The sequence below is a fragment of the Aptenodytes forsteri genome, unplaced genomic scaffold, assembly GCF_000699145.1.
Source record: "Aptenodytes forsteri isolate BGI_AS27 unplaced genomic scaffold, ASM69914v1 Scaffold208, whole genome shotgun sequence".
Classification (NCBI taxonomy): Eukaryota; Metazoa; Chordata; class Aves; order Sphenisciformes; family Spheniscidae; genus Aptenodytes; species Aptenodytes forsteri.
This window is the reverse complement of record NW_008794963.1, coordinates 4,707,199-4,733,090: the sequence shown is the minus strand read 5'-3', so window position 1 is coordinate 4,733,090 and position 25,892 is coordinate 4,707,199. Positions and strand designations below refer to the sequence as shown.

General features: G+C 39.0%; 1 protein-coding gene across 1 annotated transcript in view; it reads right to left on the bottom strand.

The window, feature by feature from the left end:
- Nucleotides 1-25,892, bottom strand: part of VPS13B (vacuolar protein sorting 13 homolog B) — a 512,636-nt gene that overhangs the window by 15,046 nt on the left and 471,698 nt on the right. Inside the window, 15 exon segments of the mRNA XM_009275488.2 lie at nucleotides 3,392-3,562; nucleotides 4,478-4,654; nucleotides 9,139-9,962; nucleotides 11,158-11,276; nucleotides 13,806-14,005; nucleotides 14,612-14,739; nucleotides 16,296-16,579; nucleotides 17,969-18,115; nucleotides 18,540-18,728; nucleotides 19,737-19,938; nucleotides 20,602-20,772; nucleotides 21,276-21,451; nucleotides 21,619-21,702; nucleotides 21,857-22,120; nucleotides 23,463-23,618. Coding sequence (XP_009273763.1) covers nucleotides 3,392-3,562; nucleotides 4,478-4,654; nucleotides 9,139-9,962; nucleotides 11,158-11,276; nucleotides 13,806-14,005; nucleotides 14,612-14,739; nucleotides 16,296-16,579; nucleotides 17,969-18,115; nucleotides 18,540-18,728; nucleotides 19,737-19,938; nucleotides 20,602-20,772; nucleotides 21,276-21,451; nucleotides 21,619-21,702; nucleotides 21,857-22,120; nucleotides 23,463-23,618 — 3,292 coding nt within the window.

Below are 25,892 nucleotides of genomic sequence, written 5' to 3'. Positions count from 1 at the left end.
TGTTGTCCTTCAGGGTTGCTGCAAGTGTTTCACACCGAAAATACAGCTGAAGCATAGTCTCATCACAGCAAACATCACATAAAAATACAGCTAAAAGAAAAGGGCACCTGTTGGCGTGCATTAATATATTTGCAGAATTAGTGTGTGGAATAGCACGCACCTTCAGGATTAGCACCGGCTCGCAGTGTGTCTGTAGACAGTCAAACAGAGCGGCCCCGATTCAGCGATAGTTGCAGAGTAAGAACAACAACCACCACCCTTAATAACAAAAATTTGAGCTTCTGACATCCAGGCTTTACCTTCTCTAGCAGCAGAGTTACACTGTCAGTCAGTATTACTATCAATTCACTTTCCCCAAAAGCAGGAAGGAGTAACTGAAATGTCGAGCACTTTTGCCTTTGTGAAAAATGGCTTTTCATTAGAAGTGTCAGCTTTTCGGTTATTCAGATATGCTCAACTTCCTAAAGGGAGCTACTTCAATACAATATTTTTCACTAGAACCAGTAGTTGAAAATAAAGCCTATAGTTTCAATGTTCTCTTTTACAGAGTTATAAATTATTATTTTAAGCTTGACCCTGTCATGCAAAATGCAAAAGACAGTTCCTTGGTGGGGAGTGCCGATCACCTAAATATTTTAAATACAATTTCACTGCATTTTTGTCTAATCATATAAAAGAAAAAACACACCTATCATAAGCTTTTGCTTCTTTTCATGCACAAATGTTATTAAAATGACCCAGAACTCTCCCCCAAACTAGAAAAGAAGACGACAGCCTGCCTAAGATAACAATCAAATCAAACAACACCCTGACAGTGCTTGAGTCATTTAAAACGAGACAGGACAAAGCACTTAAGAATGTACCACAGGGAACAACTTGCACTGAGGAGGAGACAAGAGCACATGATTTTGGCCCTGATTCAGCAAAGCACTTAAGCATGTGCTTAAGAGCTTTGCTGAATCAGGGCCACCATGAGCCAGATTTTCAGAAAAATCAGAAATGCAACTCTTCTTTCTGCGTAGATACCCTAAGGTATTGGTGAACTGAGGGCTCTTACATGCCTTTGCCTAGGCACAAAATCTGCATTTGCAATTCTTTAAGCTGCTTGCATGAGTCAGATGGCTTCTACAAACATGATAGTACTGTGACTATCCTAGAAATCTTTTTCACACTTCTCAATTTTACAATTAGAAAGTCACAGAAATTATGGCTTCAAAGGGTCTTGCTCTCTGCATTCCTGTGCTCATCTGAACTCTTCATCCTTGTGAAGGAAAACAACATAGCAGCTCCGCTTCATTTCGTTATGTATGAAGAACCTGGAAGTGTATTTAAACATGTTCATGTTTACTCTGAACATGCTGGTGAAAGAAAACAGCACGGTGATACCTCCCCTTCAACTATGACTGTTTTTTTGGGGGAAGCCACAATATTCTTTAAACTAAATGGTCAGGACAGAAACGGCTTTCCGACGTGTTTGTAAAAATTGAAATGTAGGTCTAGTCATAATTTACGTCTCGACACAATTTACATGAATGCTGCTGTGCATACACAGAAAACATGCTTTTTAAAAATCAGGTTTAAATAAAAAAATTATGCCTGATACAAATTCAGTGGAATATTTCTGATTCCTCCCTTAGTGAGAGGTCCCATACTTGTCAAGTCCAGCTACGCAGTAACTGTAGCTATTTATCTGGATGCTTCGTTGCCTCCACTGCTAAGAACAGAGGTATTTAGCAGGGAGGAATCTCTGAATAATAACAGCGGGAGTAAGAACAAGACCCTAGCTTGCGGAGGAGCACTGTTTAAATGCTAATATGAAGCTCTAAGTTTCTAACATGAAGTCTGATTTCTTAGGAAATCAGGGATGCTGAAATTCTAACTCTTTTTTTCAGTTTTGTTTTTAACTCAGGCGTACTCCTGCAAACAACTGAACCCTTGTGCGCAGGGAGGTACAGGCACAGCGTATTTGTGCATGCATGTTACGAGTTCCCGGCTTTCCTGAACAGCAGAAACTTTGCCTTGTTACAGCCAAAGCTACAAAGTTTTGGTCCTTAGTTCAGGCTGTACAGCTGATGCTTTTAGCTCTGAAGGGCTCTGGCATGTCAGCGAAGGGGATAGCCATCACATTACCTTGCCGTCTTATTAATAACCGAGCCAAGATCACCAAACCATTTCACCAGCACACATACACCAGGCTTACACAGTGCTTCTAAAAGTATAATCTTTCATCCAGCTACTCAACCTGACTGCCCTTAGCCCAATAAAACAAGAAGGAAAAATAAAACCTTCTCTGAACTGCCTTTGATTTGCAACACCAGTAACAGCTTACCATTGGGATAGTAGCTACTAATAGATGAAATTTCTCCTTTATGCACATTTCTCCCAGGACACTTGCTTGCTGGTTTACAGGCATTATCAAATGACAGTGCTTCACATCATCTAATGTTATTGCTTAAAATAATTTCCAGTAACCTAACCCAAACTTGTAACATTTTTACCACTTCCTCTTTGGGGCTTTCAGGGTTGCGGTTGCAAATTTAGGAGTTGTGTACACTACTGAAGATTAGAAAAGAGGACAAATCCTTTCAAGCTTTAGCTCTTCTAACCTTTTGCACTGGGCTGCTTTTGGTCACTTTGATCTGTAAAGGATTCATACTCTTTAATACGTACTGAGGAACTCTGCCAAACAATACAATTCTGCATTCCTTTGCTGTGTGACAAGTAGAAGTAACCTAGAAAATCCAGCCCCTTACTGCAAAACTTCTCGCAGAGGTTTTTTTCCAGTGCAGGTTAGTTTTCAAATTTTTAGGTACTATTTTGAAATGGCCAGAGTAATCTTCACTTCTAACCAAACCACTTGGCTGCTTGATGAATACAGTTACACTGAATCAGGATGATCTGGGTCTCTTTGTAAAAGCAGAATTCCTCATCAAAGCTTACTTAACATCTGCACTAAGTTCAAGTGGTTTTCAAACAAAACCAAGAATCCCCAATATCTACAGTGCAGCAAAAACACGCAGGTTCGGAAGGCATTCCTATAACTCATTGGGAAATAAACATCAGTGTGATGACGTCTTTGTGCTGACTTAGTTACAAGTCACCCTGCCCAATGCAGAATTATTCTTCTCTTCTCAGCTATGCATCATGCACCAATGAAAATATTATTTCACAAAGAGAGTGCAAACTTGTTCTATATCTGCAATTATTTTATCAGCAAAACACATATATGAAAGTCACTAAACCTTGATGAAAAGAAACAGTATCTCATATATTTCACAAAAAAAACCCCAAAACAAACAGATTTTGCAGTTATAACTCACATGTAGAAAAGGCTGGTGAGCAGATCAGAAAACAGTATTATCACTCAACTTGATATTTAATAGTACGTTACCTAGAAGGCTAATGCCTAAACGAGAGAGCCCCTGTCTCAGTCCTTCTCCCAGGCTCTCTGGAAGCTGCCTTCTCCATTCTTCTTGTCTGTTGTAATGCTCCTCATCCAGTGACAGCCTATCCATATTCCGAGCAAGACTCGTTGCCAGATTGGTAATTGACGTCAGTGTACCTAAATACATGGAGATCTACATTTGGGTCTGGATCAAAATGCTTTAATTTAAAACATGGAGACGTTCTATGCCTCACTGAAATACTGAGCTTACGAGCAGAACAGCAAGTCAATTGAAAAGTCACCCATGTGTAACATGCTTTACTATTTGTTAAGCATCACCACACTGCTTCTACGGTCCATGTCACGCCTTTTACATTAGCCTGCACCAGGTTTGACCAGCCGGTGGGAACAGCAACTCATCCGAACATCCCCCCCCAGTTCCCAAACTTCTGTAAGGCTAACCTCAACGGAGCGGGGGTGATGGAAAGGTAAACAAATATTTACAGAAGGAGCCCAGGAGGACGTGTCCTGAGGGAGCCTGGAGCAGCAGCGAGCGGCTGGGGCAGCCACCCCGCAGTCTCTCCCGGGCGGCTGAAGCCACGCGATGGCACTGTTTATACAGACTTCGCAAAACAAAAGCTGCTCCTGTTCTCAGGCCAGACCAGCCCTGCTGTCAAAACCTATCCACGTACTTACACAGTTATGACAACTGTATCTACTTTTTTTTTTTAAAAAAAAGAAATAATAAATATGATGAGGCGACACTGTAGAATTTCTGATGGTTAGCAGAAGTACAGAACACCTTTAATATTTCTGCAGTTATCACATGAAATACTGGCTGAGCCAATCTCTGTTTTCCACTGGGAGGTTTAAAATTCTGAAGTTTCTGAAACGTTCTCACACACTGTAGTTAAGCGGTGATCTGTTTAATACATAAGATGTTATATATGAGCTTTGTTACCCTCCCAGCATTTCGCTGCAGCCTAGCAAGTCAAACAAAGCTGCAAGCAATATTGTTTAAAACTTTAACACATCCTTTAACAAAGCATGACAATAAAGCAGTAGTTGGAGCAACAAAAGTGAAAGATCTACCTTTGGAAATGTGTTTTACAAATGATGTTGTTCCTCTGGAAACTCCGCTGACAAATGCTCCTGGGCCTCTGGTCAGCCCTTCGTAGGGGAGCCTAAAGAAATCGGCTATGCCGTTCCCTATGCTTCTCACCAGACTAGCCGGGCTTCCGAGAATTTCCAACGATCCGACAACCCAGCCTGTGTGGAGAAACAAGACACATGTTACGGCTGCAAAAACTGCAGAAGCAGCAGTTGTGAAAAGGTTATTCTTTAATTCTCTTTTTCACACTAGAATTCATCGCACTATGAACTTCCTTTGAGCAAAACACGGGAAATAACTCATCCACTATGAATTCAGAAATGGCAATCTTTCATACTTCGTAAATCAAAGAAATCCTTTTGGCAAACTCACAAATAGCTTTAGAATGACTTCCTTCCAGGAGCTTCCCGTATTTCTGCTAAAAGTGTGCTAGAGAGGGGGATGCTAGAGCCTCACAGCTACGGAGGAACGGGACTGCAAGTTCAGGTCGCTGGGTCGGTTTTAAACACTATAAGGCAGCGTTGTGATTTCACATCCTTATGTGATAGAATTGTGACAGGGAGTTTACACTGATACAATGTACTGCTTTACCGGAGTGTGGAGGTCAATTGCTTGATGGAGTGTTAGGAAAGGGGATGCAGATTTTTGACAAGTGCTTAAGAAGTTATTTTAAATCCACCCCAACCTTTCTAAGCTGATCATTTTCTTTCAGAGTGCAGTGAAAGCCAGACAAATGTCTTTTGCTCAGTACAGTTGTGTAAACAGCAATGACATCTACATGCTGATTAGGTTACTCATAGGGGAGTATTCCTTATGCATATCCCAGGAGAGGTATCTGCAGATCTGGTTTCCTATATAAACGCAGGGTTGCCAGCAGCTTGCTGGATGGCTGAGCGCACAGCAATCTGTTGCTGGAACGCTGTTTGCAGGTCTTGTCTTTCTCAGGCTGGTTGGCAGCAGATTTATTAGGGAAATAGTGCTGCATAACTTTTTTTTCGGCAGCCCAGAGAGAGCGATTCAGAAACGGCAATAAACATTAAACGGGAACTGCCTGGTCTTTGAGCCCCGGTACCATGAATTTCAACTGGCACCATCAGAGTGACACAAGTCGCGGCAGGGCCAGGAGACTGAAAGATGGACAGGTTGGCCTCCTGCTCTCCTGTCGAGGGCCCTTGATCTGCGCTGCCCTCCTCATTCCCATCTCATCACTGCAAACTCCTGCTATCCAGATGCTTTTCTTGTTTTCTAGTAACCCCTCCCAGTCACTCCTGTGGAAGGCTGAATCATGAAACTGAACAGAAGAGAAAATGTTACTCATATGAAATGAATTAATCTCATACTATCATTGTAAGCTCCTGGAAAATCTATTATTCTTGTTGAATCTGTCCCACATTTCAGCCCTGGCAGGTTGAGAACTCCAGTTCATGTAGTATAAAAAGCAGGAACCACAGTGGACATAAGGGAGAGGGTGGGATGGACTATGAAAACAAAAAACAAGTACTACTGGCAACGCGATGAGCAGAGCGGCAATGAGCGCTGTGGCCCCGCGGTGCCTGCCCTGGAGAGGAGCGTCCCCCTGGCAGTCCTTCCCTGCCGGGGACCAGGGGAAGCCAGTGCTCCAGGCTGGGCCTGTGACTCTCTCACTGTAGTATTTTTAACAAATTATCCTTGCCACTGTGTGAAGTGATGAAAAGCTGGAGGGGCGGGGAGGTGCGTACAGATGGAAGAGATGCTCTTTCTGCTTTTTCTGATCAATAATGTTGCAATAATCCCTTACAAACAGCCTTTTTTTTGTTTTTTCCAAATGTCCTTGGCATTCCTTGTCCTGAGGCAGTGATGGGACGACATGAGGTGATGGAAAGGGGCTGCACGACACCGCGGATTAATGCCTTGCTGCCCTGCAGGCACCGCCAGGCTGGGACACGAGAGACTCCAACTCTACTCACTCACCTGTTTGGCCAGCCAGCATGTTCAGGAATGAAAACCAGATTAAAACCAGGAATGAAACCAGTTAAACACAAAGCTGAGGGGTTGGCTGGTATCCCGGGGATGGGCTGTTGCAGTCTGGCCTGGCCTGTGGGCTGTCAGTTTTGGGAAGCTCTGGAAGGAGCATGCTCACCCTTGGAGAGCGCACGGGAGGAACGTGCAACCTGCAGCAAGGGTGACCCTCCTTGGCCAATGCTCAGAGCAAAACTAATGGCTCCTCACTGCTGGCATGGACCACTCAACCCAAGGAGGAAGGCGTGGGAGTAAGTTGGGAATAGGAAAATGATGAATCAGGAATAATCCCTCAATTCACAAGCTCTGTGCTGCATTTTACTTTGCAGAAATATAGTATTATGTCAGGTTACCATTTCCCAAAGTATGCTTAGGAATTATATCCACTGATTATGACTATACTAGCAGAGAGCCACTGCATTTTCTTTATAGGCAACTATAGAGTTAGATCTGGCTAATACCAGTAATATTTTTAAATAGAATTTTATTAACTTCTAAATAGAAGCCAACTTAATTAGAAAAGGATGGGAGATTTCCATTGCAAGTTTTGCTAATTAGAGACAAGCAATGCTAATCAGCATATTTGAGCAGACCTCTCCAGCCCCATTCATTGCTTACGAGACACGGATTCTGGCCGCTCCTTTGCAACATATGGGGCAGCCTGATACGCTCCCTTTAGCAGGCTTTGGGGCAAATCCTGCCCCCTCCCACAGGGCAGCAATGGTCTTGCACACAGCTAAGGGCAAAATGAGACTATATCCTGCTTGGAGCGTAAGGCAAAGCTGTATGGGAATGCTGTTTGTGCAGATGCTACACTGACCTATGCATGGGGCAGTGGTGAGCAGAAGCAGGGTCAAACAACCCCTCGTTTTGCAGATTAATGTGGTTAAAATGCAGGAAAGTCAGGTCCTCTTCCATAAGAGACCAATCCAAGAAGTGTAACTCACGTGATGGTGAGGAGAGGACTCATGGTTTGCAGACCATATAAAGCTTTTTGCTCGATTTTTTCCTCCTTTTTAACTTTGTTGACACAGTCAGCCTTTTGACAAGTGTCACAAACTCTTCAAAATAAAGCATCTTCTATGCCCAAGCAAACATTAATCAACACAATTCACCATTTTAATCATGGTAACCACTTTCAAAAATACATTTTAGTTTTAGTGCTTTGAGTGGGATTTAAGTAGTAACTAAATATATGCTTATGTATTTTCCTGAAGAGAAGTTCCACTGAAGCAAACCTTACTTCTTAATATTTAAACCTGCTTGATTTCAGCAACATCATGAGCCCAGAGCAAGGGGTGGCCTGTGCACTGCTGCACGCTGCAAGGGTAGCACAGGAGGAAAGACCAAGACCAGGCTCAGGAATCCCTCACTAGCATATGTGCCTCACCTGAGATGTTGAGGATGAAAAGCCAGTATAACCCCAATTTCCTGCTGCAGTCTATCACCACTTCTATCACCACTCCTAGCCAGTTGTGGGGAGAAACATTCACACTGTGGACCATATTTGGCCACAGTTTCACTCTTAATTAGCAAGAAACTAGATCTCCCCTATTGTACTATGGGATTTGACTGTAAAACAAATCCAAACAAGTAGTAAAAAGAAAAACCTGCAAATTTTGCAAGCAAAATAATGCAAGAAAATAATGAATCGATGCACAATGTTCTGGTGCACAATTGTGTACACAGTTGCCATAATCAGCTATGCAAGTCACGTATGCATACAGTGAGAGACCACATCAGCATCTCTCTATTTATAAATACCTGAAATGCATGTGTACAATTCTGGAAACTGTGCACAGAAATCAGGTTGCAGCTATGTGTGCAGCACAAATGGAAGCATCAGGATTTCAGAAAATCTGACCATTAGTATTGTACGAAAATAAATCCCACGTTTCAGTGTGGACTGCTTTACTTGTGGGATCATGCAGGAGCTTCCTCCTGTCTCAGGTACAAATTCCGTTCCACACTAAGACACAGTAGAGACCAAATTTCATTATTTCTAAATTAATATTTATGGGAAACAGAATGTACCTGCTAACCTAATAGACTAATTGCTCACTATTGATCCTATATGGAAAAAAGTTAGTAACAGCAAACTTCATAGTTCTTGGATCAAAGGACAACAAACATCTGTGTGCCAGTTTAGCATGAAGGCTGTATGAAGAAAGACAGATTCCTAATCATAAACTGCAGCCAAAAGGAGTTTTAACAACAAAACAACATTCAGGGCTATAATTTACTTCTGAATGCAGAGCAACAGGCTGAATAATTTGATTAAATGTAGTTTTGGGGAGTTTATGTGAGGAATGTGGGTTGATTCTGACTAGTGCTATAATATAAAATGACAAAATCTAAGCCAGCTAGAATACATTTTTATGCTGTGTTCAGGGTTTCGTAAAGCCTGCAGGCGGCTGGCTAATGTTTAGCACAACTTTACAAATCTTCACTAGTGTCTGCTCAGCCATTTTATTTCCCTTCTGTCGTATGGCAGGACATGAAAGGTGTCTGAAAATATCATTATCAAACAGTGTTTGAAGAAAACAATAATTGTATGGCTACCATCTAGGTTATTCAGCTTGAGAGACAATCACAGAATCCTGGTACCTAATGAAAATGTTGCATGTTATGGAAAAGTACTGACCTGCTCTGAAAAGTGCTCCAGCAGCATAATGCATGGCCAAGGCATGGACAAGTTGCCTGGCAGTGGTGAAGATGGGTCCTCGCTCAAACACAGAGAAGGAGAGAGGGGTGTGATCTGATGCTATATACAGTTTCAATGAAGCATGAATACTGACAAGGAGATTAACAGGTTGTATTGTTAATTTTCTTAACTTCACTGGCTTGACTAAAGCTCTTGCATGCTCTCTCACTTGTTCAGGCAGTATCAGGGTAGTATCTGAAGTATTGATGGACTGACAAGCGGTTTTGTTTTCTGGAAGATATGTATCAAACAAAGTCTTAATGTAGTAAACAAAGGTGTCTTCCACATACAGCCTAGCTGGTTTGAGCTCAAAGCTGAGGTCATTCACATGAAACACAAAATTCTCTTCCTTGGTAAAAGCAATGCAGAGTTTTATAAAGCAGTTTTCCTTATAGCTTTCCAAATCTTTGTTACAAACAATGAGGTTGTTCACTCTGGACCACTGCATGGTCTCATTTTTCTCTCCTTGGCACAGCAGGACTGCAAAATGGAAATTGGATTTGCTGTACAACTGATTGTCCAGTTGCAAGTCTTCACAATACACTTGGAGACAATGAAATTGTGGGAGGCCTTCCACGGCGTCCCGCTGGAACTCCTGCGACAGGGGTCTCAAGTAGTTGGTGGCTGGGGCCATGTGGAGGAAAACATTGTCTGCTGTGAGACGCAGAAGTTCAGACGACACTTTGTGGTTTGTAATATCATCAAATGCAGCAAGACTTAACTGACTGATGAACATTTTCAGTGACAGGGTCTGCTCTTGACTTCTGGACAGAAGGGAAAAGAAGTTCTGTTACTTCATGTATTTTGAGTTCACCTGGCATCTTGCTTTCTCAAAATGCTATCAGGAGAGATGTTCTCTATAATACATGGGAAACTCATTGTACAAGTCCCGTTAATGTTAATGGGATCTGGCAGCCTTAATCACCACAGTGGGTACCACCCAGCAGGTCTTCTAAGAAATGGGATATTACACATCTATGCCAGGTTTCTCTTTCTTTCTTATCAATCAACAGGATAGTTTGGACAGGAATGTCTCTATATACACAGTAATTCCCTATTGGCTTTGCAACAGAGCCAGATAAAGCAGACAACAAATACAATTTTCTGATAATTCACGTACAGCCTCAGCTGTTACAATATTTTCTGGGAGCCGCTACTGAAAGTTACTATTATGGATAATTCATTTCACATCACATGCAGTGAGTGCCCTCCAATGAAAGCACCACAGCATTTTTATACCGATGGGATTGAGGGCCTCCCCCCCTCCAGTGTTAACTGCCCATTGCCAAGTTTAAGTAGCAAGTGGGCTATTATGTACTGCTGATGACCAGTTTCTTGGGGATTAATACTTAATTACAGCACAACTAAAAACAGTACAACAAATTCCACTCTAATTGTAACAGCACTGCTGGAGGCCAGGCATTCTGCATCTTGGAAATAGGTAGTGTTATAATTGCACTTGAATGGAGCTAAGGACCAGGTTGTGGTGTGTAGGGAAGTCTTCTAAAGAAGAGTGTTATAATCAAGTACAGTTAATTACTGACTGTAAAACTATTTCTACAGCCCTTGCACATCAAGCTTCCTACCAATTTTAGTAGGAGCTTGTATGATTACAGATGGCAGGACCTAGCTAGATACATTTTAAACTGATGAACACACTCAAAATTAATTATGACGGAAGATGTCTTTTTTTAATGAACAACTCAGGACTTCTTTTTGTATCAGACATCTAGTGTTTACCCTAAAGTGACATGACTTTTGATGTTAGATTGTCCTTTTTTAACCGTGATATACAAAGCATAACATATGGTCTAAACATATGCCACAGAGCATGCAGCAGTATTAAACAAAACAAACAGTTAAGCCAAAGTTTGTAAGTCAGTTAATGCTTAGAAACCCAAATGACCTTTCAGCACTGTTTGGCAATGCTTTTTATCATCTTTTATGTGCTTTATGTACCTGTTGAGGTTGATCTCGACGGGTCCTGCTCTTCCTTCTGGGGCCAACGTTATGACTGTTGTTCCACACTGATGGGCAATGTCCACATAAACATAGCCAAAGCCAGTTAAGAACACAATCTAGTGGAGAGAGTTAGAAATGTATGGAATGCTACTGAAATTATTATTTTCAACATCATAATTTGAATTAATCGTATTAATGCCTTCTGGTCGAGATATTTTACTCGAACCGTGATACTGTTCAGGAAAAACAGAAACAGATTTCAATACTTCAGAAAATAACAGCTCTGATACTTTAAGTATTTCAGTTGTACAGCAAGATGAAATTTGCACCTCATCCTTTAACTGTATAACTGAATACATTTTAATAAGAAACAACTTCTCCAGAAATAAGCAAGACGTGCTGGGGAGGGTGGAGGTTATATGAAAAAAGAATAAATAGGAAATTTTAATTTGTAATTTTGAATTAAGGAGAAAGGCATATTCCTGGAGCCCTGCAAAATCCCACCTCCTCCTCTGGAAAACAAACCCCTAAATTAACATTATGTTGCTATGCCCCAGCTCAGAGCTGGTTAGATGAATGGCTGATAGCATGATGCAAAACACACGAAGATGAAAAAATAAGTAAAATTTTGGATTCATGAAGACTTGCTTAACAACTCAACACTTAAAACATTTTTAAGCCATCTAAACTGATTTGGTGAGCACACCTTCACAAGCAAGGTGCTGCCACAAAGAAATGGCAAAAGTCTATTGGAAAGCGTAAAACGTCTGAAATGGCAGGAAAATGGGAACGTGACAACAGGTTTGTGTCTTGCTTACAGATGTGCAAACTTTCATTCTGAACAAGTTGTCCTTAGGAATAAATATTCTACTTAAAGAAATGATGTAGTGGTTTTGGAGCTTAATTCTGCAATATTTCCGTGCAAGTTTTGTGTTTTTCCAGAATATAAAAGATCAAGGTCTTTTTACGTTTGGAAAACTCACAGCAGTCCTTGTTAGAGCAAGCTGGCTTCTGTTTTCTTGTCGGGCTACTGTCAACACAATTGTTTACTAGATTGTAATGACAGAAGCTATAATTTAAAGGAAAGCAAACTCAAGGAATAACACAAAGATAATGGGCTAGCACAGGTAAAATAAACAGTTGTTTGTCTTGAAGAATCTTTACTGCTGTTAACAAGTCACCTGAAGGAAAAGCACTTGGAAGTTTAGTAGAATCAGCACTTAAACTGATTCTCCTTACACTATTTATGATAAACTTGTACAGATAATTTGATGAACAAAATTTAATTATGTCTTATTCTTCTGAGAATTACATAGGAGAATTTCTAATTTCGATACATCAGTTTTAATCCTTGGTTTATCTAAAAGAGATTCGCAATTCTGCATGATGGAATTGGAGAAAAAAGGACATTTACTCAATTTTCAATACACCCTCATTATTCTAAAAAACCCTCGTTGATCTTAAAGATTGGTCATTTTAATTCCAATTTCAGATGATTCTGATGATAAAGATAAATAGCTTAATTTTAGTAAAATTAATAAAATTTTCGTTCTAATAGAATAAGTACCACCTATCTGTGACTAGGTAGAAAGAGTACAAATTACCTAAGATCCTCTAAATCCCAGTTATTTCACAATCTGAACTGAGTTGTATGTGAAGCTATTAGCATATTCCTTATTTACTTATATTTATAGTTTTCTAAGAGAATGACTGACTGAGAAATCCTGGGGAAATTCTCTACATGTAAACCCTAAAACTTCAATAACAGAAGGCTACACTTTTTATTTGAAGAGTTCTTCAAGTAGACAATGATCCCCAAATGTTGTCTTAGCATCTAATTCCTTCTAGGAGCCAGATACTTATAAAGAACCCTGGTCTGGCATAACATTAATGACTGAAATTTGAAACCTTGCATTGCTTGACTGGCTTGCTGAATGAAACTGAACTACTTGCTATATAACATAACACTCAATAATCAAGAGCATTTTGTGATTGGTCCCCAGGGAAAACATCTGAAACTAGTATTTCTTTCAAAGAGCCAAGCAGTTTATGTTGATTCCATGTAAACTAATGACTTCAAAGATGGAAAAAATTCCCATCAAAAAGAATTACTCCAGTCAAGGAAGTTTTCATTTACCTCAAAACAGGAGAAAAATAACAGAAGGAAAGAAAGGGGGGTTTTTGTCTTGTTTTAGAATGACATGTGTAGCCTTCTGTGAAGACACAGAAGGAGAATGACAGTGATGATTCCTACAAGATGTAAAGATAAAAATCCTGTGATAATTAAGTTACCAAATAGAAGGATTTTCCTAGATCCTGTGGGATTCTTTGCTTATAGGGGCCAGAAATTTTCAGGACTGATTTTTCCAGGGAACACCAGGTTGATTAAAAAGAAGTAATAAAATTCAGCACTAGAAAGCCTGTATTTTTGATCTAGCTATTTTTAAAAACAGCCAGTGAAGAAGGTAATCTGTATTCTAAAACTTCCACAGGAAGAGACTTAGGAAGAAGAGCTCCCAAGACTTAAATAAAAAACCCCCAAACCAACCGAAAGGATATGCTTATTGCAGAGGAACAATATACTGTGCAGGTCAGGAAGACAACCACTTATGCTGTGAACTAGGAAATAGTTTATAACAATTTACTTGTGTTCCTTGATTGTTGATGTCCACAAAATCACTCCATTCATTTACTAATTCATCAGATGACATCGCTTTCAGAAGAATGCTGGGCAACAAATCTCTTGTTTTACAATCTGGATAGCTGGAGACTTGATGGTAAAGTTCATGATGAACTGAACATTCAGCTGGAATCTTTCTACAATAAACTTCAAACTTTGGTGTATCTGAAATTTTATAAAATATACAAGATTAGGGCTTTCTAAAACCCGTATTAAATCAAAACTACCTATGCTTACACAAATGAGGAAGTTTGTCTGAAATATTACTAATAAATAAAAACATTACTTTTCTATTGGTTGGAATTTTATGTGTTCGGGTTTTTTTCCTTTTCTTTTTTATGTCATTAAGATGTACACAAATAATGTTCCACTGATCATTACATTAACATACTGTAACTGGAATTTTGGCAATATGTTTTGTGTTACATTTGCAAATCTGAGGAGATGTAAATGTTCCATGGGATTGAACTGATGTCAACAAAACTCCACTGCCTACTAGCTTCCTACAGCCAAGTCACCTTGACAGCTGGAACCAGGGAGACCCAAAAGCCTGGAGCCATGTGAGTTCATACTCCTGACCTCATGATTAGCTCCACTAGCTTCCAGGCTTCAGTATCTTCCAGAGTCTCTCACTTTGAGATAGAACTTTACGAGGGCGTCAAGTTCTTGTTATAACCAAAACACATACTGAACTCAACTTTGTATTGGAGATACAGTAAAATAATTTATACTACAACAGTGCACTGTTTCTAATTACTGCATAGTGCCTACCTTTGAAGTTCTCTTTTACAAGCAATGGAATGGAGCACCTATTGTGGATAATTATACGAGGACTAGGATCTTCTGTAAGTGTTAGGTACGTCACGCCGAGATGCTCTTGGTAAGTCAGTGCTATAGCTCTAAAACAGAAGCAGATATATTTGATTATGCATGATTTGGATGAAATCTTTACATATTATTACTCCGGACAATTAAAACCATTCAAAACCAGCATCTGTAAGATTCTTTATGATCGAGTTCCAATTCCACAGATATTTATATACATTTAGGCAAGTACATATCTCCTCTGAGAATTATATTTAAACAGAAGAACACGTGGAAATAGCACGAAAAACAACGTTAGAGAAGAAATCACTTCATAGAGACTACTCATGAGTTAAATTGAGCACGTGTGTTGGCAAGATGAGAGCCCTAGCCAGCAGAGATTTAGATTTATATTAAAGTAAAAACATGAGATTGTAGGCCCAAATTTTCAACATAAATCTTTAAAATTTTTCAGAAGAATTTGCACGCATACTTCTCTGATACACATGAAAGATATTTTTAACAAACACATAAATTTGTAACTGACTGCTCCCCTGGAATGATCCACAATGCTATCGCCCTTTCAAATGTTAGTGTTATGGATCATCACTACATAAATTTCCAAAATGAAAATAAACTAATTTAGTTCTACTCATTAGCTACATAAAATGTCTTCATACATAAACACAATTTTTTTTTTTCTTGTGCAAATTTATTGGCTATTTCTAAAAAACTTCACTTCATGGGGATTTTAAAAATCCAGTCTGAAAATTTGATTAGGAACATGAGATCCTCTATGCCTGTCTCAGAATTATATGGAATCCTTTCCTTGTTCTTCGCATTTTAAGTTTTTTTTCATCTGAAGTCCGTGTGAGAATCTTTAGTATCCACAATGATAACCTCTTAGACTCTGCAGAGGAACTGTATGAGGGTTTGAATGGTATCAAGCACTTCAGGCAAGCGAAAGATCATATGGCTGGTAATATATACTGATGTAGCTTCTCTAATTTCAGCAGATTGTTGCTTGTTTATACCAGCATAAGCATGAATAGATTCAGATATCAGGTCTGAGAATTAAAGCTGGGCATCTGACAAGTCATTGGACTGTTATTTTTAACTAGCTGGATGCATTTGTTTGTAAGTGGAATGCACATTTGGACATTTCAAGCTTTAAAACTTGGAAATCTTTCCTTGTTGTAGTCTCAAAATAGTTTCATCCCTTTTTTTCTTTTCCTGTTTATCCTCTTATTATTACTAAAATATATTTTTACCTTTTATAAACAAAACCTAACTTTTTGTATTGTATTATTTCACTGTCCTTGAACTCTTAAATTGTTACCCAGAAATTAAGAGACCATAACCTTGAATATAAACTTTTCATGCTCTTATTTTGTACGCATGTAAAAAAATAGCAGCCCATAAATTATAAAAACTGTACAACTTGTACATGGCCATAACATTAAAGCAGTTACAATAAAAGCATCAAAACCATCAAAACGTAACAATTTTTAAATTGAAGTAAGACTTGCCTTTACATACAGGGGGCATGTGTTACTCTGACTTTTGCATTAATCTCTTATGGTTTGTTACTAGCTGAGGCTTTATAGCAACAAGCAAAGTTCATTATTCATGACTGTTCAGCATACAGTACCTGGTACAAAATCCACTTTCACTACAAACCCCTGTGGGGACTGCCACGCTCTGTCTAGGAAACTCGTGTTTAATGACAGCTGGTAGGCTCCACAGCTCACAACTCCCAGTGCAGCCGCCTGGACTGAAACTCAGCTGTATGCGTTTTTCACTAAGAGGTGGCCCTGAAGTTAAGGGACTGGTGTCCGACATCAGGTCCCAGCAGGGCACAGTGCTCAGCGTCTTGCTGGGTGGTGCCCCAGCTGGACTGACGCTGAACACCGTACTGTCTGATGAGTGGAAGTCCTGGAAAGAAAAAAGATGGTGGTAGCACGACATGCTGGCTCCTAACAGGAAGTTTATTCATGTTGACCTTGCACAGAACAGTCTCAAGTAGCCAATTGACCACAACTAGCTAAAGGTTGCACTAAGTCCATTGCATTAAAAGCTATTTGGCCAGATTCTGTCTTCAGGTATACTTATGCAGTTAACTGAGCACAGTTATCTACAGTCCACTCTCAGTTGCACAACATAACTCTACCAAAAGCAACAGTTACATGACTGTAACATAACTGTGAGAAGAAAATCCATTTGTAGACAAAAAACTAAGAATGGATTTTAGCCTCAACATTCTTCCAATTCACCATCTCATTAGACTGCCACAAAATTCGTGATGCACAAACGTAGATACTGATGTGAAGAAAACTAATGCAGAAGGAAAAGAATACAGAAATAGGGAACTTTAAAAATTTGTTTATCTGCCAACTCCTCTAGCAAGTTTGACCCTGAGAATTCTTTCCACATATTTTACTATAAATGTAATCTTCAATAAATATGTATAAATGGTTGATTAAAATGTATTGACCATGCATACATTTTGGTTCCTGTAAGCTAGTTCTTAAATATACTATGTGATTATTAGAAAACCAATATGCATGATTTGATGCAGTTTGCTGAAATACATAAACTTTGGGCATGTCTCTAGTTCTGCAGCTTTGTTCAGATAACTGGAATCTTCCCAAAAGGATAACAAAATTTTTCAGCCTGCCAGGCCAATATACCTCTTTTACACGTGAACTCAGTAAAAATTCTGAGAACAATTTCAACAGCTACTACGGATTACACTGCCTATTTTATAGAAATGGCCATTAGTGCCTGAACAGATGGAGAACAGGCAGAACTTTCTGCAATGGATTATTAGAAAACCAATATGCATGATTTGATGCAGTTTGCTGAAATACATAAACTTTGGGCATGTCTCTAGTTCTGCAGCTTTGTTCAGATAACTGGAATCTTCCCAAAAGGATAACAAAATTTTTCAGCCTGCCAGGCCAATATACCTCTTTTACACGTGAACTCAGTAAAAATTCTGAGAACAATTTCAACAGCTACTACGGATTACACTGCCTATTTTATAGAAATGGCCATTAGTGCCTGAACAGATGGAGAACAGGCAGAACTAATTCTGCAATGTGCAAGAATCTCCTGCTTTGCACAGATTTCTGATCACAGTTAATTATTGGAGTTGAATTTACCCAGGATTCTGTATTTTAAATTAAAATGACGTAAAATACTTTATCATTACTACGTCTAAGGATTTCTGTTCAAGCTCTGCTATATGCAGTTGAGACCATACAAATCTAAACACCCATGTATCGCAGATGACAAACAAAAACAGTTTCCACAGTGCTTTACCTCTTCTCCTGAGTGGGGTTTGGAAATAGAAAGCTGTGGCCTATAATAGATTTGATATGATGTATCATTGATTAATGTTGTCTTATCTTCTATCTGTAGAATTTGTATACCTTGTCGAACCATCGAAGAAATGCAGAATTGACACAACTGTAAAATAATAAAAACTATGATGAGGTCACACACAAAACCACAAAAGGTATTGAACAGAGTGACAGAACTGCCATTTTCTTTTTAACTGTGGAAATCCTGCCTGTATTCATGCACTTCGTAACTGGAGCCACATCACATACTTTTGAAGTTGCATCTGTCAATGTTTTCCAAACAAGACTGAGAATTCATTAATTCTTTTTCCAGCAGATGTTGTATTATCTTGATGAGTTGGGCAGAATGTTTTTGGCAATCTAATTCTTTAAATTATACTTCATATATTGTTTACACTCTCATTATGTTTTACATGTATTAACATAATTAGGGAGGAGCTTTCACACTGCATACATTTGATTGTTTTCATCTGCTACGTGACTTTCTTTTTAAATGATAAAGTTATAAATCATAATAATTTTCTTCTAACCTTTTGATGACCTGGGAAAGCACCGAGTTTTATTTCAGCTTCAACAAAACCTTCTTCGTCCAATGTTACTACTTCCCCATTATCGGCATCCTTCCATTTCGGGGACGTCACATTATGAACCAGTTTAATTGCCACTGATTTGTGCACAGTATTAGTGTTTGCCCAGTATATTCCAACCTGAAAAGCTTCCTGCAAGTGAAAAATGACTGATTATCACTTGTTGACAGTTCCGATACACTTCTACTAGAGTTAAGCATAGTTTCCAGTATGAAGTCAATCTCATTTCCTCCCTTTCTCCCTCTGATACTTTCTATGTGGTACAAGGATAGATGAAACCACAACGCAGATATGGGACTGACCCTCATGGTGGAATCAAGACCAGTCTCACTGAGACATGTTAATAGGCAGACCTTTTGTTTATTAACAGACATACATGGGGGGAAAAAAAGATGGCAAAATGAACAGGAAGTATCAGATTGTCCAATTGGAATTGACAAGCTGCTGTATCAAATTATTTTAATTCTTTCACAAATAAAGAATATTGGGGTTGTAATAAAAAAGCATGTGCATGGCCAAGCTAAGGTATGTGAGAAGATCCATTACATAAAGCTCTGAATTAAGGAAAGCAGGCATCCTAAAGAATCTTCCTTGTTCATAATTCACCATATCTCATTATCAAACCTTTCTTGGTAGCATACGAGCTATGAAACAACTTGACCTAAAACACTCCCAAACCAAACATTCCTTCCAGGCTGTCAGCTTTGCTACTGTGGTCAACACACTTCCCAAGTGACAGGTCGGCAGAGCATGGGCCAAAGTCTGTATTTGGCCTTTATAGCAATTTACTTGGGCTGCTACATTATGCCCATGTTGCGGATTCATTGGCTGAACTGGGAGGAAGGAGAGAAGGCTGCTGAATCAGATGGCATGCAGGTCTTCTTCCTACAGTGTCTCACAAACAATATTTAACTATGCATCTTTAAGACATGTTGTTCTTCAGACATTGCTATCAAGTATGTCATGCTACCCACTCAGTGGCTCAGTCAGCGTGGCAAATTTCTGTTGTTATTTCTGCTCCTCATCATATGACTAATAGACACAGTGACTGGAAAGTGGGAATCATCTGGATTAATAACCATTCTTCAGAATCAGAATGTTTAGCAGAACTGTGCCTGTTAACGTGAATAGCAAAGTTACCTCGAAGTTGGGAGGTATAATTACTTTCCCAGTAGGTACTTGAAGAATGATCTTCTCTCCTTCAAATAGCCAGAGGTCCCACTTGGACTGATTGATAAGCAAAGCCCAGGGCAGGAGTTCTATCAGCAGAGTTTTAACACATGGTTTCCACACTGACAGCTTTACCCGCATTGGGCTATCCCACTGGGAGAGTTGTTCATTGCTGTTCAAAAACAAATAAACAAAAAGAGAAAGTCAAAGGAATAATGAATTCAAGATTACAAATGATAAGCTGTCATTTTCAGAAATTTGCAAGTCTTTTCTGGTTTTGAAATAGAAAAACAATCTCCTCTTACCTTATCATTCTGGAACATACTGAGATGCTGTCGGACAGATCTAGCTACATGTAGGCTATAAAGACATATTTTTAACTTCATAAGCTAAACCTAAATTGGGTCAATTGAAGAAACACCTTAACAAAATTACCACTATCCTTCGGAACTAAACCTGTGACTTTTGTAGTCATAAGACCACTTTTCCATTTTTTTTTTTCTCAGCAACTCCTCCTACAGCAACTCCCTGTTTCTATACTGAAACACACAGCTACTGAATAAACAACGGCCTCTAGAGCTAAAGAAGGTGCTTTTTTTTTTGGTTCCATTTTTTTAATCCTTGCTGACGCAATCTTCTCAGTGTAATCAAGGGCAGTCCCTAGGCTGACCTCACTTTTTTCCCACCTGCAACAGATTCTGCAGCTTACATACAGCAATCATGTAATTACTGAAAACATATTCAATGTTGATCACATACAGTCTTCTTGAACGTGATTTCAGTTTATTTGAAAAGGCAACACAACAACCATGAAGAAGGTTTAGCAAAGAATTACCTGTCTGAATCCTTCCTATTATATGGCCATGCAGGCTGGGGAGGATTAGCAGTGCCATAGAACTCGGACAGTATTTGGTTGACATTGCCACCTGGATAGGATTTAGTCGCTATCTGTTTAATTAGCGTGGTTGAGATAGGGACTGCGCACTCTGATGGATCATCTTCCTCCCTGTCATTGAAAACAGATTCAGTCACTTACACAACAAGATCAAGCATTAGTAGCACTAACATTTTCTTTAATGAAGCCTTCTAAGCGTACTCTGCCGTAGGAACACTCTCAAGGTAATCATGGATGAATCAAGTTACGATGTCTAACACGTTCCTGAGCATTAACTGACATGCATGAATTTGTTATGACACTGTAATGACTTTTGTGTCCGAGACCTCAGAAACTCTTCAGTATTCTCAAAAAACATTTCCAGATCATTTATGAATTTATTTTTCAAAACACAAAAACGTGGACTGCTTAAGCAAACAAATGCCAATGCGCTTAGGATAGTTATATCAAATGTAATATTTCCTACCATATCATTTCAGGCCACATATGCTTGTTCTGTTGTATCTCCTCTGCATATGTCATTGTCTTGGAAAAAATGCACCAGAAATTGAAGTGTAAATTATTCCTTCTTTTCCGTACAAATGAACCATTTTCAAGGAAAGTGAGAATTTTACCTGGCTTGAAATGTCAGGTGGTGTGTAAGATCAGGTTCTATATTTTGCAGTGCTTTCTCCTGTCCTTTCCCTGGAATCACTTGCATTTCATTCAGTCCCAGACTTCTTTTCTCTAAATGTATGATAATTGGGTCTGGAAGATGGCTCCTTACAATGAAAAGAGGGCTGAAAACAATCTACAAAAAGAAAAGAATATACCACTTTAAGGCTAATTTTATTCCAGTATTACAACTGTTGAAACAAGCTATTAATAAATATTTAAAGTGGGTCATTCTGCCCTTAATTTATTATATGACATGTAAGGCATAAACATTTAGATTTCAGAGACATTAAATGTACTTACTAATCGTTGCTGCACATGACAGTTGGGCTCTAAAGTCAAAATTGTGCACCACACATATGTAATTGAACTCTTTGAAGATGGTACCTGTATGCAGAGAGATCAGCAGCATTACACTAAAATTATTTCAGGATGATAACGTTCAACATTTCATCATATCAAATAGAAGTCTAAACGCAAAGTCCCCAGTTCTCTCAGACATTTTTTATGCTATATTCCATATGCCTATTTCTAGTCATACCTGAATGACAGTGCTGTGTTCTGTATGTTTAGAACTTAGACATACGTCTCGGGACCAGTCTTCATCTCCTGTAGCTTTCACACTCAGCTCAGTGAGCTCATTGTCTTCTAGGACATATGAAGGCAACTTCTGCTTGGCTGCAAGGCAGTTGATGTGTTCTTTAACAACGGCCTGTCCATCCTGACTAATGTAATGCTGAACCACTTTCAGTTCAATACTTTCGGAAAGGTAACTACAGACTGTCTGTCTTCCACAGATTAGGATCTAAAACACACAAAAATATGCAGCTCATATATAAACAATTGTGAAAAAGAAAGGTCAAAATTGAATTATAGAGTGAAAACCTGTACAAGAATAATCTCCCTATTTTAGGTTTTCCCAAGCACTGCTGAAGGCAGTGAATGGTAAAACATTATTTTTATTGGCCAAACGTATGTGCAATTTCATAGAAACCTAGGCATTAAAATGCTTGAAATATTGCTAAAGCAGTATCCGGGCTTGAAAGAAACATGTAACATATCCACTTTCGTTCCTACTGAACTCAGCAGTACTGCCCACAGCTGACATAGCTCTGGTTGGATTTTAAGAGTACTGTGATGGTGTCTGAATGCTGAGCCCTTTCTGAGCAGACACAGTGATGTACTTCAGAAGAAAGCTTTCTACTGACACCTTACATTCCCATCACAATCCAGTGATCCAGACCTTTCAGTATGTTTGCTGTTTTAAAGCTTGTAATTCCATTAAATGGCTGTGCCATATTTCTGTATTTAAGTGCACCCACCTAGGAAATGACCAAATTAGACTCAGAGTTGTTGCTGTCCATCACACATGAATTGTTTATCATAGAACATGTGTCTGACTTTTTCTAAGCTATACCAAGGAACAGCATTCCACGTGTATCCCTGCTACAACCATCTTCATTTGCTTTTCATTAATGAGGGCGCACACCATAGCTACAATCTACCAAGCAAAATCTCAGCAGGGCTTTCAGTGATGCCAGGCACTGTTCTTGTCTGATCAGCTGTATTTTAGTTGCGCAACATAAGGCACTCTGCCATATCCATGAGCTGAACATGTTATGTCCACCACATGCTCTGGCTTCCGCCAACGCAGGCAGAATGACTGCAGTGTTATTACAGATCTCTTTACAAAGATAGTATGTGAAAAGTTACTGCACAGCAGCCCATTTTCAAATGTTAATTTGGTCATTACTTCTTTCTCTTTTAACAATAGAAGGGCCTGAATTACAACGCAGAATAAGGTATGAACAATTTCTTAAAAAAAACCCCAGAATTCTGCTTCTCAAGAGCTTAAAATATGCAAGAGATTGTGTAACTTAGCACTGTCAGAACTTATAAACCACGCAAAGGGATGTTTACTGGAACATGTAAAATATGTGGTGGTAATTGAGCTTTTAAATGCTAAGATCCTTACCAAAGCGAAGAAGAGAGTTGTAAAAACTCTCAAAAATGCCCCCAGAAGACTGTTATACTTGGTTTTTTGCAGATCCCAGTAGGAGAGAATAAATAATAAGGTGACTAATTCATTAATACATAACAGTTTAAGTTACTCATGTTATTTTTTCCAAACTGGATCAAATACATACTTGCTTTTGCACTCCATTGAGCTGCTGAACCTTGATAATAAGTGATGCTGTCCGGCCCTTGTACTGAATAGTACGAATAAAGGTCCCTGTATTGTCCACACTGAATGGTTCAGACCACCGCCAGTTTCCCCAGCCTTCAATACAGATGTGTAACAGCTGGAAAGAAAGCAATTACTACTTAAATACATAACTGGGGGAAAAAAAAAGCCTTGCAGTAGGATAGGAATTCCCATGACAGACAAATATTCTTGTGTTTAAAACTCAGCAATGCTAAGCACACCAGTTCTCTGAATGATCCACTCATTCTGTGATTGCAGATACAAACAGAAGAATCAACAATACTGTAAGGTGGCTCTGCATCATGCATTTCTAAAGATTACCTGTGTAACAGTGTATTTAGGATGGTAAAAAACCAGCACACAACTGTTCAGGAAAAAAAGGTTACGTAGACTAGAGAGCATAAAACAGGAAATAAGAGATTTTCTTTACTGCCCTTGAAATTGTTCTAGAAATCCACCCTCTTTATTACCAGCAAGGTGATATGGAGCACAGGTCCAGGCCAGATTTTTGGTCTTCAGAATAAGACAGAAAATTACAAATACTCTTCCCTTCAAAATAAAGAAGGAAGGAAATCTATTTGTACGTATACTTGTATAGCTCGCATATATATGTGTGTTAAATGTAGAACTTAGCATATTGCTGAGAGATGGGAAACATTTCATTTCTTACACAAATGTGGTGGCAAGTTCAAGCTTGACTGCATGAGAAGAAATTTAACTGCATAATTATACTCCCTGTGTGATTTATTCCGGAAAAGGAGTGGCTTTTTTCCAGTTTAACTTAAATCACTTCCAGAGCAATATAGTCTTTCATCATTTGAAGAGCCTTTCATCCATTTACCCACCATACGCACTTACCTCTATCCCATGGAGATTCTTTAAGCCAGAGTAGTGAAAATTGGTACTGTTCCATGTAGGTCAATGAAGTTACATAAATTTACGCCAGCTGAAGATCTGGCTATTTAGCTCTGTATAGATCTTTTGTGGCTGTGCAAACTTAAGAATGTGAGTTATATATAAGGGATCAAAGCAATAAGCATTCTGGGTAAAATTTATTCTTTGCAGAGGGCCAGCACAGAGCCTAAGCATCACTTAAGTCCTTTAAAACAGTTATATAAAGGCCTTGTGGGAATTCTCTCTTGAGGGTTGAATTTCACCCTGATTTTGGACATCTGTCATTAATTAATTTAAGTAATTGAGAACAGGATCAGGCCCAAAGTTTGATTATTTACACTAGCAAAAATTGAAACTTGTAAATATTATGTTCTCCCATGATTTGTTTCCAGAAAGAGATAGCACTGGCCATGGGTCTGGCCAGTTGGACTTAGTGAATGGCTGGATGTTGGGTTTTCTTCATTGTTTTAAGAAACAACCGCCGCAACAACTTTCAAAGATATTACAACTCAGTAGCCTGTTTGCAATTTGTGGTATCCTCAGCACAAGTTACACACAGAACAATAACATCCATTCAGTGGGTGGCTTTTGAATTTGCAAGGGTGATGACTGTTGCATTCAGATTCAAATTAGTTTTATGCTGGAAGCACAAAGGCTAATATGTGCCAGCGTGCACATGGGCATGCATCTGGATGTGCACATGCGTGGGCACAGCTTTATATTCAAGAATACATTGAGGGAAGCTGTACACTAGGACACTCAAACTCATAAACAAACACGTCGCTTTGATTCTTAAGTATTAGTTACAGAAAAGAAAAACCAAACCAAAACAAAAAAATCCAACTGCAGTGGCTGGAATCACTTCAGTTTCTTACAGAGGCAGCTGGGAATAAATCTCATCACATATGAAAACTAAGAGAAACAAGAAAACTGTTTACTTTGGAGAGACTGGTAGCTGGAAATGACAGCCAAATAATGAGAAAAGGTACTAAGTGGTCAGTCTCAGCTAGAAGGCACACAAAATACAGTGTGCTCCAAAGACAGATGTCCTATAAATGCCATAATTGATAATTAGTATTTGTATGTAGCTCCAACATCAGGATGTCTCCCACCCTGTATAAAGAGCTTTGCTCACGAGTTGAATGTTCCCAAGGAACATGCTGTCAGCTTTCCCTGAGCAGTCATTAGCTCCCAAATGCTGCCTTACTAATTTTCTTTATAGCACAAAGATTAGTCTCCATTTAACTTCATGGTTGAGAAAGAAAAATAAAAAGAGCTATTATCATATATTGGCAAGTTCTCATTTTATAAACATACTATTTGTATACTGGTAAATGCTACATACAAAGGAAACAGCCTTTGTAAGTTATTTTAAAGATATCTAATATATTTCTATTAATGACGTAATAATATAAGAATTCGGTACTGCATAAGTTTATTTTTGAGCCAAGAAACTGCATTCCATGAAACACAAAGG